Source organism: Passer domesticus, chromosome 8, assembly GCF_036417665.1.
Source record: "Passer domesticus isolate bPasDom1 chromosome 8, bPasDom1.hap1, whole genome shotgun sequence".
NCBI lineage: Eukaryota > Metazoa > Chordata > Aves > Passeriformes > Passeridae > Passer > Passer domesticus.
Window position 1 is genome coordinate 1,974,048 of NC_087481.1, and position 16,235 is coordinate 1,990,282.

The 16,235-nt window shown below is 50.4% G+C and overlaps 2 protein-coding genes across 2 annotated transcripts in view; one reads left to right on the forward strand and one right to left on the reverse strand.

Moving 5' to 3' along the window:
* The window catches only part of LOC135305938 (zinc finger protein 420-like), a 71,365-nt gene extending 56,338 nt beyond the window's left edge, over positions 1 to 15,027 (forward strand). Inside the window, exon 3 of the mRNA XM_064429515.1 lies at positions 14,129 to 15,027. Within this exon, the coding sequence (XP_064285585.1) occupies positions 14,129 to 14,580 (452 nt within the window). The 3' untranslated portion in view covers positions 14,581 to 15,027. The remainder of the gene's footprint in view (positions 1 to 14,128) is intronic.
* The window catches only part of LOC135306049 (zinc finger protein 420-like), a 415,160-nt gene that overhangs the window by 202,301 nt on the left and 196,624 nt on the right, over positions 1 to 16,235 (reverse strand). The gene's annotated exons all lie outside the window — the stretch shown is intronic.

Consider the following 16,235-nt stretch of genomic DNA (forward strand, 5'->3'; position numbering starts at 1 on the left):
GGTCTAAATTCTAGGAGAAAGGTTAGGAAACATACTTGAGTCAATTAAGGATTATAGTTATAGAAGTATATATTAGCAGTTCAATAGAGTTAATTAAGAGGTTAATAGAATATTTAATATAGTAATGTAAGGATTATAGTTTTATAACTATATAATAGTAATTTACAGGGCTACAAATACATGAAAAAATGTATTAAAAGCAAAAACCATTTTGTCATCACCCCAACTTTCCCATCCTTCTTTAAGCAGGAAATTAAAAACACTCTCAGGAAAGCTACTGATCTTTCCAGCAATCCGAGGCTTACCTTCTTTGGGCAGTGCCCTCTGGAGCTGTGCCCAGGCTGCTCTGGAGCTGGGAGCAGCCCTGCCCCACCCAGCCCCTCTCAGCAGCAGCACCTGCCCTGCTCAGGGTGGCTCCTTCCCCCCACAGCTTCTCCCCAGTGCTGGGAACAGCTCCCCGGGCCGGCTGAGAGCTGTCCCTGGCAGGCAGCAGAGTCCCTGCCCCAGCACAGCGCCCTGAGCTGCAGGAGCCTGCTCTGCAGGACAGCCCTGGGCACCCCTGGCTGCACCCGCGGCTGCTCAGCCCTGCAGCAGAGCCTGGCAACAGGAGCTGCCCTGGGCTGTGCCTCGGCTGGGGCAGCAGGGAAAGCCAGCCCTGCCCTGGGACCACATCTCTGCCCTGGAGCAGCTCTGAGGGTCCTCCTGAAAGCTCCTAAAAGCTGTGGGATGTGCCAGCTCCAGGAGATCCCTGCAGGAACTGCAGCTTCTCTTCCACAGCCAGAGAATGACTGTTTCAAACCTGGGATGATTTCTGCTCTAGTGAGCCCTGAGTGAGCTCTGCTCTGTGCTCCCAGCCCAGGCTGAGTTTAACCCCTCTGTGCCTCTGTGCTGTGCCCAGGCTGGCTGCAGGCAGTGCCTCAGCCCTGCTGGGCTGCCACAAGAGCTGCTCATCAAGAGAAATGTGCTTTTGAAGCTCTTCTTGCTTACCAGGAGCTGCCTCTGGGCCAGGAGCCCAGCCCAGCTCAGCAGCACAGACACAGCACAAAGACTTTAATGACCCTCTGGGGCTTTGTGCTCAGGCCCTGAACATCAGTCCCTGAGAGACAGCTGAAGAAACCTCTCCAGAACTCCAAGGCAGAATCCAACTCCAAAGTTTCTTGGACTTTTAATGGGTCCCACTGAGGGACACGACTGAGAAAGTGTCCCCAGGCCCCAGGCAGAGCAGAGAACTGGAGGCAGTGATGACAGGTGAGGACAAAGAGAAGCCAAGTCTTGGTGGCCTGGGGCACAGCAGCAGGGTCTGTGCCACCAAGGGCTGGGAGGAGACACCTTGTCCTGAGGCCCTGGCCACTGTCAGCCCCTTGTCCTGCCCTCAGCATCCCCCCCTAGCCCACATCCCAGTGGCCTCAAGGATCTGCTGGAAGGAGTCCCTGGGGAGCCTTAGTCAGGAATGGCCCTGGGGGCTCCTGAATGCTCCCAGAGACTGCAGGTTTTTCAAAGGACTTTGGGTTTTGCTTTTGCCTTGGAGTTTCTGAGAGGTTTGTGCAATCATGGCCTCCAATTATCTGCTGTAATTAGTCCCTGGAGAGGCTTTGTCAGTAACAACACTCAGTGGGGCTCATTAATGCTTCAAGGTACTTCAGTTATTTTAAGGTCCTTGGTGTTTCCCCTTTGATACAGACCCTGTGAGAGGTTTGTGCAATCATGGCCCCAATTATCTGCTTTAATGAGTCCCCTGAGAGCTTTGTACTGACACTCTGTTGGGCTCGTTAATACTTTGAGGTAGTCAAGATGTTTAAGGTACTTTGGATTTTCCTTTCCACATTGAATCTCTGAGATGTTTATTGTGCCATCCTGGCCTCCAATTCTCTCCTCCAAGGAGTCCATGAGGAGCCTGTGTTGGGGATGGACCTCAGTGGGACCCATTTGTGCCTTGAGACACTTTGGGGTTTTCTTCTGACTTTGACTCCTGGACAGGTTTGTGCAATCTCCTCTCAGGGCCTGACGTTCCAGGGCTCAGCTCCAAATGCACCATGGGGCTCATTAGCATCAAGGAAGTCCTGACAAACCATGGCTCTGCCTTGATTTCCCTCTGGTCTAGTGCTGTTCATCAGGAAGTTTTCCTCCTGGAGAAATATTTCAACGATTTTCTAGGAAATATGTATTCCTATTTTCAAGGATGTCTTTTATTTTTTTTTTCTTATTACACAAGAGGTGATTGAAGCATTCTGTGACTGATATTGATCCAGGGACTCTCCTAAGGAGGTCTGGCCTGTTCAGAGAAGCTGTGCCTTGAGGTCTGACCCAGTGTCAACAACCTTGCTCCACATTCCCCAAACCCATCCTGCCTCTCCTCACTCACTTGGGATTTGCTTTGCTTGGAGATCTGACTGCACACAGCCAAAGAGGGATTTTGTCTTTTTAATGTTTTGAAGCACTCTAAAACTCTTGAGTTTCTCTGTTGAAAACATAGACCCTCCTCAAGGCTGTGCCAAGCCCAAGGTGCCACCAAGGTGCCACAAGGCCACTCCAGGCCTGCCCTGGGCCAGCTGTGAGGGTGGATCATCATCCCAACCTGCACTGGGCCATTGCAAAATGAGAAATTCTGCTTAGTTTGATGTTGATTTCTGTTAGGGACCGGATACCCCTCTACCCCAGAGACAATATTTTCTAAAATGTCCTTGTTGACCACACCAGAAACATATTTTTGGGCCCTGTAATTGTTGCTGGTGCCCCTTAAAGGGGGAATGGCATGGCCACTAGGGCCTCTGCAACTCCTTGCCCAATGGCCTGGGCTTGTACGGCCGCTACGTGTTCTGCCGTCCTGAGGCAATTACAGCCTCAATCATCTGCAGGAGAGTGGTTTCCATCTCTAGTGGAAGGACACGCAGCCCTTTCTTACATTCCAGGTTGGCATTGGCTACCCCCAATGAGTTCAGTAATTCATTTTGAGTCTTTTCATCCCAGACTTGTTTCTCTAGTGCCTGTTTAAGGCAATCAATCAATTTCATGCATGTCTTATATTTACATAGTCCAAACTGGGGGTGCTACCATCCGGTACCTGGATTAAAGCTTTCAAAGCCATCTCTTTTATATCGTCCAGTACTTCTCTGGGGATACCTGCTGCTTGATCATCTGGCAGGCTGTGTTGTCCTTCTCCAGCTAAATGGCTGATTGTCAATTGCGCCCTTGCCTCATTATTAGCATAGTCTGCAATTAATTGATTTAGTAAACACTTCCATCTCCCTTTCCCACAGGGTGCGTTCTGTAGGTGATAAAAACATGGTCATAATATATTTTATATCATAGAGGGTTACATGTGCTGTGAACATGGCCCTCATTATGCCATTAAAACAAGGTGAGTCCTGCCTCTAGTCTTTAGCTGCCCTACACAGCTCCTTGATTTCACCGTAAACCAATGGCTGATACCTGGGATTCTGCTCCCTTCTTTCATCATGTCCTGGGGCAATGAGGAGTTTCAAGACTATTTGCCAGTCTCCTTCCTTAACTGCTTCCTTCCAGATTCTTTCCCAGGGATCTTCTAGGGTTGAGGGGAGAGGTGGCTCTGTGGAATCCAAACTGTCTTCTGGGGAGGAAGAATAACTTGGAGCAGAAACACTTGGATTTGGATTAGAAATAGTGTGACAGCCAGGCTTAGTACCTTTTACCATGGGGTTTATATTGTTGCTGGAGGGTGAGGCAGCGGGTGCCACCATTTTGTCAGGTGTTGGGGAGTAAGGGCCTTGGTTAAGGATAGTGGACTTTCAGGGTGGAGTTCTGGAGGAATGGCCCAGGGTGGAGAGGATGATTGACAGTGGGGGCATGGCCTGCAGTCACGGGGGTGGAGTCTGGAGGTTGGTTCAGGGCAGAAGGGAATGTTGTGGTAGCCAGAAGTGGAGGAGCCAAGATGGTGGGACAACGGTTGGGCTCCTGAGCAACATTCAGGTTCAGGAGCCTGAATCTTGGGTCTCCAGGGCCTGATGCTCCACGGCAGCGTGGCAATTGCCATCTTGGACCATCATGGAAGGTCCGAGAAAGGCAGGTTTCAGGGGAGGTCTTGGCTTAGGAGTGACTGACAGATAGTTTTTCACTCCCTGCTTGCTGGTGAAGGGTCTTAAGGATATTGTGGAAGATGGGGAGCATACGGGGTGCTATGGGGTCCCATTTGATTGAAAGGTTGTACAATTTAACTCCCAGTGAGTCCCAAAATTCAGTGGTGTGGATTTCATCAGCAGAGGTGACTGGAAAAATTTGTAATGATTCACCTCATTATTGATTTTAATTCGCTCTTTGAAAATATTTTGTCATGATCAGTGAGAATTAACTTAAAGAATCCATATAAGCTCCTTTCTACTTTGGACAACTGACCACCCATTTTTCTCCTTCTCCGCCTTGGGGGGAACAGCCACTGGAACACCCTAAATCAATTATGGGATGTGGATCTGTATTTTAAAAACATGGTGGCAAAATGGGTGATAAATGTCCTGCATTTTCCCAAACCCACCTGCAATCCTCCACAGGAGGAAACCATCATCATCATCCCCACCAATGCTGGCTCAGGTCCCTTGAAGTGATGGGAAATCCACCAGGCACAATCCACAATCCCAGGGAGCCCTGGCCTATCTCTCAGCTAACCCCAGCTGATGTAACTGAATGTCAGGGTCCCTGCTCAGGGGCCAGATGTCACAGTGAGGGTGGCTGCAACAAACCTCTCTGGTTCCCTGACTTAAGAGTGAAGTTGGCGAAAATGAAAAGGAGCGGGTTCAATGGAGTTGCCCAAAAAGAACTTCAATAATGGGGTGAAAAACAAAAAACATGGAGAAGTTGAGCACAGTATGAAGGGCAGGATCCAAAGACCTGAGATAAAGGGGAAGCAACAACATATACACTTGGGGCTAGAGAACTAGAACAATACTCATATAGGGGAAACAAGTAACCAGTAGGGAAGCAGAACTTGGACAACTTAGCATAACAACACTAAAGGCTTATGAGAGAACTCCCAAGTTCATCCTAAGTTAAACAAATGACCCCAGGGCTTGAAACTCATGCCTGGTTCTTCCAGGACAAAATCTGGCTCACTCCAAGTTACAGCCGGGCTAACTCCCACACTGCTGCTTTGCACTGGCCCCTTAGGACCATGTAGCCCAACAAAGCCACAGTGACGTCCTTGGTTCCACGAGGCTCCAGAGTGTCACAATGGTCCCTTGGATCCATGGTGCTCTGCAGTGTCACAATGGCACCTTCATTTCACAAGGCCACCAAGTGTCACATTGTTCTTCATGGAAAGGAAACCACAAAACCCCCATGTTTCAGGAGCTGATGAATGGCAGCCACCAGAAGCCAAGGCAAGCCTGACCTGTCTGTCCTGGCAGGTTTGTCTGGGAGCAACCCTTGGATATTCAAAATTATGAATGTGGAATCCTAATTTCAGACATTTGTGCCTGGAGAAGGAGGATGTTTTCCACAAAAAGAAAAGCATAGAAGCTTTTCCAGTGTTTGGAAAACAGGTCAGTGCTGGCACTCAGGAGTTAAAGACCAGCCAGATCTGTCTGTCCTGGCAGCTTTTGTCTGGCAGCAATCCTTGGATACACAGAAATTTGGAGGTGGAATCCTAATTTTGGCAATGGATACCCGGAAAAGATGGACAGTTCTTTTCCATACAAAGGAAAGCCCAGAGTCCCAGTGTTCCAGGGGCAGATGGGAATGGCCTTCCACATTCCAAGGTCAGCCAGACCTGTCAGGTGACTCCTGGGAGGCCAAGGCAGCCAGACCTATTTTGTGTTCTCTTGGTTCCATAGGGCCCTGCAGTGTCACAACGGCTCTATGTTTCCATGAAGTCTTGCAACATCACAGTGGTTCTCTTGCTTCCACGATGTCCTGTGGCATTATAATGGCCCCTTGGTTACACAATTGCTTAAGGATCTTAATGGTCTCCATGGTTCCAAAAGGCCCCACAGTGTCATAATGGTCTTTGTGTTCCATGAAGCCCTGCTGTGTCACCATGGTCCCTTGGTTCTGTTGGGGCACAGTAGTGCAACAATGGTTCCACAGCTTCCCACAGTGTCACAATGAGCCCTTCCCTCCATGAGGCCCTGCAGGGTCACAATTGTTCTTTGGTTCGCTGGGGTCCCACACTGTCACAATGATTCCATGGGGCCTTGCAGTGCCACAATGGTCTCCATGGATCCATGGTGCCCCACAGGATCACAACGCCCCTTTGGCTCCATGAGGCCATGAAATGGAACAATGGCCTCTTGGTTCCACAAAGCCCTACTGCTTCACACTGGCCCCTTGGGACCATGTGGCTCAACAGAACCACAGTGATGTCCTTGGTTCTGTGAGGCTGCACAGTGTCACAATGGTCCCTTGGATCCATGGTGCTCTGCAGTGTCACAATGCCCCTGCATTTCACAAGACCCCAAAGTGTCACAATGATCCCATGGTTCCTCAAGACCCCACAGTGTCACAATGATCCCCTTGGTTCCACAAGTTCCTGCAGTGTAACAATGCCCTTTGGCTCCACAACGCCCCACAGTGTCGCAGTGGTCTCCATAGGAAGAAAACAGCCGAGCCCCAGGGGCAGATGAGAGGCAGTCACCAGAGGCCAAGGCTAGCCAGACTTGACTGTATTGGCAGATTTTGTCTGGGAGAAAGCCTTGGATATAGGGAATTTTAGAGGTGGAATCCTGATTTAAGCCATGGGAGCCTAGACAAGAAAGATAGTTCTTTTCCATAGGAAGGAAAGCACGGAGCCCCAGTGCTTCACAGTCAGATGGGAAGTGGCCCTTGACATCTCAAATTCAGCAGGACCTGTCAGACAGGCCCCAGGAGGCCAAACCAGGCAGACCTGTTCCATGTTCCACTGATATCATGGGTCCCCACACCATCAAAATGGTCTCCTTGATTCCATGAAGTCTGGCAATGTCACAATGGCTTCTTGGTTTCATGAGTCCCAACAGAGTCACAGTGGTCCCTTGGCTCCGTGTGGCCCTGCTGTGTCACAATGGCTCCTTGTTTCTTTGGGCCCCACAGTTTGATCATTGACCCTTGCTTCCATAGGGCCCCTGAGCTGCATAGTGGTCTCCTTGATTCCATGAAGTTCCACAGTCCCACCATAGTTTCCTTGGATCTCCATTGTTACAACTCACCCATGGTTCCATGAGTTTCTGTAGTATCACTGTGGCATCCTTGGACCTGCATTGTCACAGTGACCCTTGGTTCCATGAGGTTCCGCAGTGTCACCGCGGTCGCTGTCACAGGCTGGATGAGATCGATGTCCTGAGACACCTCGGGATGCTCAGAATGCCAGTGTGGGGCCAGGGCCGGGTCAGGCCTTGGTTTGTGGGGGAACAGAGCCCCGTCCCCAGCCCTGGCCTGGCAGAGCTGTCAATCACACAGCAGGGGCGGTGCTATTCCAGCTCTAATTGGTCCAGCTGTCAATGAATCACACACTAAAACTGGTGCCATCCCTGACTGTGATTGGCCAAGCCACTGGCAGTCCCACCCCAGGAGCGGGCCCAGGAAGGTCCAGGGGGTTAAAAGCCGGAGCGCGAGGCCAGCCCATGCTCTGGATCCTGGGATTCCTCTGTCAATGGTGCTGGAACCTGATCAGTTGGTACCTATGTGTCTGTCTTCTTATAGATTTTCTGTCGTTCTGGTGTTCTCTATTTCTTCTCTATCTAATCCTACTTACCTGGAATGTTTTGGGGTATCTTAACACCTTAAGGGTTTAGAGTTTTTGGTAAATGGGCTAAGTGAAGTTAATGCTATGGTAAGAGTTTTATGTTGAAGTGGATGTTGTATTAAACTCTTTGCCAAAGTTCCTTGTTTGTCTATATTTTGCCAGTAAAATTTGTGTCATTTTGACCTCTTAACTCAGTTGGTTAGAGCATGGTGCTGGTATGACTGAGATTGTGGGTTCAATCCCTATGTGGCCCAATCACTTAAGAGCTGGACTTGATGATCCTTGTGGGTCCCTTGCTGCCAAGAATATTCTTTGCATCTGCCCATGTTGAGAATATCTGGTTGGTGTTTCTCCTGTGCACCAAACTCAAGGAAAGGAGCCTTTGGTTCCCCCCAGTGATATAAATGGGCAGGAGATCTTTCTCCTTTTTAGTGCCTTTATTAAAGGATCAGCTCTGGGTGGGGGCCCGAGGCGTCGCGCACACCGCCACCACTCCCGGTAGCGACGCAGAGGAGGAGGTGACGCAGTTTTGCTGCACAGCAGAACAGGGGCTTCTGTCCTCACAAGCGTGCCCAGGAAGTCGACTGTCTGGCTTGAAGTCTAGGGTCCTCACTTCAACTCTGTTCTGTTGAAATTACAGTGAGTTCTAAAACCTCACTAATTGAATAGGAGTACCTTTTGCCAGCAGAACCATTCACTTAGTTTCTTAAATTTTGGTTTTGTTTGTCGGTTTCAGGGTCTTTAGTTAGATTCCCTTGACTTCCTCTTGATTTGCATATTTCCCAGGGAGGTTTCCTCGGCGCCATTTTAGAGAGCAGTGGAGGCAGCACTTGACGGAGGTAACAAGGGTGGGTGTGAACTGCGGGGATTAACAATGAAGGTAACTAACAGGTTCAACCTTGTAACAACAACTCTGCTTATTACAACTTCAAATCAACAGTAACATTAGAGGTTTTACATCTTAACAACAACATAATTAACACACTTAACTTATTGAAACTTCACATTTAACAGTAACACTTTCAATGGCCTTAACTTACAGGATTGTCCATCACACCAGCATTTGAGTGTTCTGGGGTGTTCCAGCCCTGCAGGCTCACAATGGCCTCCTGTTTCCATGAGGCCCCGGTGTGTCACACTGGCTCCTTGGTTCCTTGAGGATCTGGAGTGTCACACAGGTTGATGGCATTTGTCCTTGCTGCCCCTCACATCCCCCTGCCCCACAGAGAGCCCCGAGCCACCCGTGAGGGACAGGCCCTGCTGGCCCAGGCTGGGCTCAGGGCTTGGCCTTTCTGCTTCCCCCAGCCAGCCCAGGCCTTGCTCAGCATTGCAGTTCCCTGCCCAGAGCCTTGGGCTCCCTGCACTCCTGGCCTCAAGGATCTGCTCTCACCAGTCCCTGGCGAGCCTTTGGCACTCCCTGCCCTCACTGGGGCCCAGCCATGCTCCAAGGCACTTGGAATTTTGCTGCTGACTCCTTGAGCAGCTTCTTCATCCTTCTCTCAGTGCCTGAGGCTCCTGGACCCAGCCCCAAATCCAACATGAGGATCGTCAAAACACAGAAAGCTCTTGAGGGCTCTTTCTTAAGTGCTCTTCATGTGTCCAGATCTTATGCAGCTGATTGGAGTCAGTGTGGTGTTCCTTTAAGGATGAAAGATTTCAAAGTGCACGTCATTAATTTTTTTTTTCTTTAGTCAAGTATTTTTTTATGTTCCAGTTCAGAGAAGAGCTGATAATAGCATTCCCCAGGTGATCTTGATGCTGAATGTCTCCTTGGGTGGTCTGGGCATGGAGAAGAATGAGCCCCTTGAGGGCTGACCCTGTTTGGACAAGCTGCTCCTAATCCCCAGCCTCACCATGTCTGCAATGCGTGGCTCCTCCCTCTGGGCAGAGCACCTCACAGTGGGATGATGTAATTTTTATCAGTCCTGCAGTTACACTCAATGGCCCATTAACAAAAGATATCTCCTTGGAGGGAGGATTGATTTGTTGAAGAGATAAAGAAAAGTGCCCAATTAGCAGAAGATAACTGCCCTACCTCTGACAGATGGCAAATAGAATACACACATTATCTTTCAATCCAGAACAATAGGAATTCAAATTAATAGAACGTATTTTAACATTGCTCAAATCTAACAATAATGAAGTCCAACTTTGCTTAATCTTATCAACCCTGAATTTACATTAAATTAAACATCACAGAATCAAAAATTAATATCATTAGAAGTTATACATACAACAAAATTTAACTTATTAAATGATGCTATTAATGGAAATAAGGCACTGAAAAAGTTGAACAATCTGGGATTGAAATAACAGCATGATAGATTTACTGGAGGGATTAAAAGGATGTAATGAGTGTGTCATGATTTCATGTAATTTAGTTTTGAGAGAAGCCCATGGTAGCCACAAATTTTATGCCAGCATAAATTTACTAAGATCTTTTAAAGTGAAGTTTTACTAAAAGAAACAACAATGTGGAATTTGGCAATCTGCCCAGCAAACCAGCAGCTTCTTGAAATTGTATTTAGTGTGATTCCAGATGGTCAATTTACCAGCATTTCTGTTAAAGAACCTCCAGCAATCACTGTGGTGGGGGGGCCTGGCGGAGCCGCACTGGGGGCTTGGGGGAACCGTGCCAGGAGCAGCCGAGCCATGGACCCCAAAGCGCCCGCGGTTCCCCCTCCTGCCCCAGAGCCTGTGAATGTGCCTCCGTGCCAGAGGGAAGGGGCAGCAGATCTCCCCAGTGTATCCCCAGCAGGACAGCATTGGCAGTGGGGTTGTCCTGCAGCCAGGGGCCCTGCTGGGCTGGGAGATGGAGCAGGAGAGAGGGGGAAGTGGGCACTGACTTCCTCCTCACCTGCCTGAGTGTCTCAGGGCATCTTTTGCTTCCTTGCAGTCTTCTCCTCCATTGGGCCAAGGTTTGGTAATGGGAAATCCTGCTTTGGGGGAAAAAAAGGGGATGAGCACAGTGAGTCTGAAGGTCCTCTGCCCAAGTTCATCTCTAGAAGTCACCTGGTGTCCATAAAAACCTTCAAAAAGCAGAAGTGAATAAAAAAAAAAAAGCCACCAGGAGTGTCCCATTTCCAGTCTCATCCCTCTGGGGTTCTGGTGTTCCCCCCTCTCATGGCTGCTGAGGATCCCATAGCTCCTGGGGATCCCCCCATCTCCAGGGTCCTGCTTAGTGATGTTTGGGGGTTTCTGGGTCTCAGGGTCCCCATCTCCAGCCTCCCCCCAAATCCATCCACTTGGGGCTCCCCCCTCTCCCCACTGCCCTGTCCTAGTTTAGGGCAAATTTGGGAGAAAACCTCCAAAAGGGGTTTCCTCTAGAAAGCAAATTCAAACGGCCCCTGTCCCAACCAGTTCGGGAAAATATTTCCTTGGAGAAAAGTGGAAAAAACCTGTTTATTTAACAGGCAAAGCATTCACAAGCACAGGAAATGACCAATATTGAACAATAAAACCTCTGGCTGCTCCAAAAGAGGTGACAAGCTCAGAACGTCCCTCCATGGGCTCCAGCTCTGCTCACTCAGTCTCTTATCAGTCTCTTATCAGTTCTTCCAGCACTGGAAATGCCACGGACCAGGCTCGCCCCCATGGGCCACAGGTGCCAGCTGCTGGTGCCCTTGTGGCTGTTCAGTCCAGAGCAGGTTAAAACAACTCCAAACAAAAAGAAAAATCATAGTCCAGGAAACTTATCTACCTCAGCTAGCTAAAAACTAACTAAAGAGAGCCCTGTCCCACCAGCTGTCTGTCCAGGAGCTGGAATGTGGAGGAGTGAGTGCAGTTTGTAAAACAAACTGCTCGCTTCTTTCGGCCTCCCTTTGCTCTCAGAACCAGCCTTAAAGGTGCAGAATTAATTTCTGAGCTAAACAGACGAATGGGGGTACGATCATGATCTGAGGTTCAGCCCTTCGGGGGGTTTGGGGGTGTCTCTGCCCTCTGAGCCCAATGATGTTTGGGTGGGGTCACACCAAGGTTGAGAGGGACAGAGACCCCCTGGCCTCCCCAGGGATGAGAAGGTCGGAGATCCCCCCCAGCCCTGAGCACCCTCAGCGGTGAGAGGGACACAGAGCCCCTGGTCCCCAGCCCTGCATAGGCATTCCCTGAGGCCAGTGGGATGGAGAGACCCCTGAGCATCCCCCAGGGTGAGGGGACAGAGACCCCTGAGCATCCCCTGGGCTGAGAGTAACAGAGACTGCCCCGAGCATCCCCCTGGCATGGGGGTGAGAGGTAGGGAGACCCCCAGGCATTCCCTGGGGTGAGAATGACGGAGACCACCTCAGGAATGGCCTGGGGTGACAGAGAAAGGGACAAAATCCCCCCAAGCCCCTCCCAAGCATCCCTTAAGCATCCCCTGGGCACTGGACAAAATAAACTTGGCAGAAATCAAACTTAACACCACGTTAAATGCCTTGACGAACATTTGCTCTTGCCACAAGTTACTTGTGATGGAAATGTAAACAAATCCCAAACATTAATAAAGCAACAATAAAAGCAATTCTGTGGCAATTCCAAGTTTCATCGGTTCCTGCACAGCTCTAGCTTGGCAGCTGGCGTATTCCAAAAAAAAAAAAAAAAGACGGAAATTTGGCCCAAGATTACTAAAAGGAAGGAAAAACTCTGTATAGCTGTGACAAAGGTGACAGGAATGAAGACACCTATGATTTTCACATTTGGCAAAGCCCCCAAGCCTGTGAATTCGGGACTCATTTAGGAATTTAGCTACTAGAGCTGGGTTTCTTACAGGACTTTTCACAGCCCTGTGTTCCTCACCTTGGGGTGAAAGAACCTTGTCAGACTTGCTGGTATCATTTGCTCCCTTTCCTCCATTGATTTTAATAAAATTTTCAAGGAAGGACAAGAAAATATTTTCTTTACTCTGGCCACCAACAGCCATTTTCCTCATCAGTTCTCCCATATGTCTCCCAGAGGAAGCTGCATCCAATTTTCCAAGAGTTCCTCCAGAGAGAACCACAACCTCCTCAGAGGAGGGAACCATGCTGTTGTCAAAGGCAGTTGGGGTCAGACAACAGTGTCTAAACTCCCTGTGCCAAAATAATGTCACAATCTGCTTAAGAAAATTGTTAGAGAGATGCCTCTGCCCCAATTAAGGTGCTATGGAAACCAAATCCAAAGTGGATTTTATTGAACAGTAAATGTGAGGTAGAGAGAGAGAGATGGAAAGAAAGAGAAAAGGAGGGAGAGCAAGAGACAGGGACAGAGACCTCCCCTGGCAGGGCAAGAGTGACATTGTCCCCTGTGTATGTGGCCTTCCCGGGGTGGGGGTTTTATACCTGAGCCAGTTTGGGTAAGGGGGGTGGTGTTCACACCCCCAGCAGGGATTACCCCACTGTTTCAGGTTGCAGTGTAAGATGTAATCAAATGCATGTTTTCCATCACTACCTTTAGAAACTGTTATAAACAGGGGGTGCAGTGTTCTTTATCTCTTCCATCACTCAGCCCTGATAACACCCTCCAGGAGCTCTCTTCTGTGAATGGGCCATTGAGTGTCCCTGCAGGACTGGTAAAATGACATCATCCCATTGTAGGATGCTCCGCCCAGGGGGAGGAGCCAAGCATTCCTACCTGGATATAAGCTGAGCCTTGCAACACCAGGAGCACCTTGCGTACTGGATTCCCAGAGGACAAGAGCTCCATCACCAACACTCAACCGTCAGAGGAAGACCAGACCCTTCTACAGGACCACTGCTTTGACAGAATCACAATCATCACTGCAACAGGACTGCAGCCACCATTTAATGGGACTGCTACCAGCACCCTAACCAACAGGGTGTCAGGTTATATCCTGACTCTGTCAGTTTAAGGCCTTGTTTCTGTATCATTGCCTTGATCTAAATTTTCTTTTTAAATTGTAATTCTGACTTAGACTCTCCCTGTGGTTGGCCTTGAAACCAGTACAAAACTCCATGTACTCATCCATTGTTTTCCTCTCAAACCAGGTTTTCCCATTCCCAAAACTTGGCCGGATGGAGGGGGAGGCTACAAGGAAGAGGAAGATATCTCGAGACACCCGGGCAGGTGAGGAGGAAGTCAGTGCCCCTTTCCCCCTCTCTCCTGCTCCATCTCCCAGCCCAGAAAGGTGCCTGGCTATAGGACAACCCCGCTTCCAACACCATCCTCCTGGGGATACCCAGAAAGGATCTCCTTCCCCTTCCCTGTGGCATGGAGGCAAATCCCATTCTCTCCTTGTCTTTCCTCCCCCAGACAAGGAGCTGAGGATGGAGACCAGGGAGGGCAAATCCCCATGGCAGAACCTCGTGGAAGTGGCTGTTTTGAGGGGCTCCAAAAGACAGGAATCCGACCGGGAGGAAAAGCCCCAGAAATCCCCCAGGAGGAGGGGCTCCAAACCCAGCCCAGGGTGCTCTGGGGGGGAAAGACCCACCCTCTGCCAGGAAGGTGGACAAAGCTCCTGCCAGAGCTCAGAGCTGGTGGTCCATGAGCAGCTTCATGATGGGGAATGGCCATACAAGTGTGGAAAATGTGGGAAGGGCTTCAGGTGCAGCTCAGAACTCCTCAACCACCAGCAGATTCACGCTGAGAAGAGGCCTTTCCGCTGCCCTGAATGTGGGAAGGGTTTCAACCGCAACTCCCATGTCATCCGCCACCAGCGTATCCACACTGGGGAGAGGCCCTACGAGTGTCCCCAGTGTGGGAAGAGGTTTCACACTAGATCCAATCTCCTCCATCACCAGCGGATTCACAGCGAGGAGAGGCCCTTCTGCTGCCCTGACTGCGGGAAGGGCTTCAAGCACAACTACACCCTTGTCACCCACCAGCGCATCCACACCGGAGAGAGGCCCTACAAGTGTCCCCAGTGTGGGAAGAGCTTCATCCAGAGCTCTAAGTTAACCAGACACCAACGGATGCACCAGTAAGGGAAGCCCTGCAAATGCCCCAATTCCAGGAAGAGCTTTGTGCCCGGCTCCAGCTTCATACCCAAATGGAGGACCCACACTGGGAAGAGACCTGTAATCCATATTCACTACAATCCATGCTGGGAAGACACCTGTCCCTTCTCCTGCCCCTGCCAGTGACCTGATGTGGGGTTGAATAACATGAGGTTCAGGCCATGGCTGTGTCATTACATTCACTCCCACCTCAGGTCATTGCCAGGGGCAGGAAAGGGACTCTCTTTCTCCCTGAGGAGAAGGGTGTCCTTTGCAGGCAGGGGGAAATACATTGCCAGGAAGAGCCAGTCAGTTGTGTTGTAGTTTTCCCTGCAAATCGTTTCTATTTTCCCTTCTGTTGTGAATATTTTTGCTGTTCTTGATTGTTCCTTATCTCATTGCTTTTTCCAATAAATTGTTCTTATCCCAGCCCAGGATCTTTGCCTTTTGTTCTTTCCATGGGAGGTGGGAGGGCAGCGAGCAGCAGCACAGTTTTAGCTGGAGCAGAAAATTGGGGAATCCCGTACCTAAAACCCAGTCCTTGGAAACCGAGCATCCCAGCTGGTCCCAGCTGTGGTGGCCATGGCAACAGCCTTGGGAGCGGGTCCCTGGCTGGGGCTGTGGGAACCTCTTCCCTCTTGTTCCCAGGGACAGGACTGGAGGGAACGGCTGCAGCTGAGTCGGGGCAGTCTGAGGATGGATCTCAGGAAAAGGTTTTTGCCCAGAGGCTGCTGGGGCACTGCCCAGGCTCCCCAGGGAAGGCTCCCAGCTCCAGGGCTCTCTGAGCTCCAGCAGCATTTGGCCAGCGCTGCCAGGCCCAGGCTGGCATTGTTGGGGTGTCCTGTGCAGGGCCAGCAGTTGGACTCCTGGATCCTGATGGGTCCCTCCCAGCTCAGCCAGTTCTGTGGATCTGGGATGCCATGACCCTGGGGATGGGGCTGCCAATGGTTGCCATGGCAATGGGCTCTGGCTGCAGGCCTGAGCTGGTGTCCATGACAACCACCCCTGGCATGGGGTCTCCATGGAGCTGCCAAGGGACTGAGCCTGGCAACAGGGGTCTGGGGATGGTTGCCATGGAAACTGACCATAGCAACAGGGGACTGGGGATGGTTGCCATGGAAACTGAGCACAGCAACAGGGGGCTGGGGATGGTTGCCATGGAAACTGAGCATAGCAACAGGGGGCTGGGGATGGTTGCCTGCTAAGGATCAGATTTGTCACATGCCCTCAGAGGGGTTCCATGGGGACTTTCCAAGAGTCGCCAGGCTGTTCAAGAGCTGGAGTGTCATGGGCAGAGACAGGGGCTCCATGGACACCTCCCAGGGATTTCTGGGGATGATAAAGAGCCCTGTGCTCAGAGGCAGTCACAGCCATTCCATGGTGACATCCCAGGGCACCTTGGGCTGCAAAGGCACCGATTTGTCACAGGCACTCACGGGGGCTCCATGGTGACATCGCAGGAGTCCCCAGGCTGCCAAAGAGCCGGGATGTCCCAGACACTCCCAGGGGTTCCTGTCATGGGCACAGCAGGAGCTTCAGGGAAAGTTTATTGGAGAGGCTCCTGTTAGGTCACGAGGTGCAGAAAGGATCCTCAATAGCCCACAGAGATCCCCAAATGTCACTGTGGAGTCAGAGATGACACA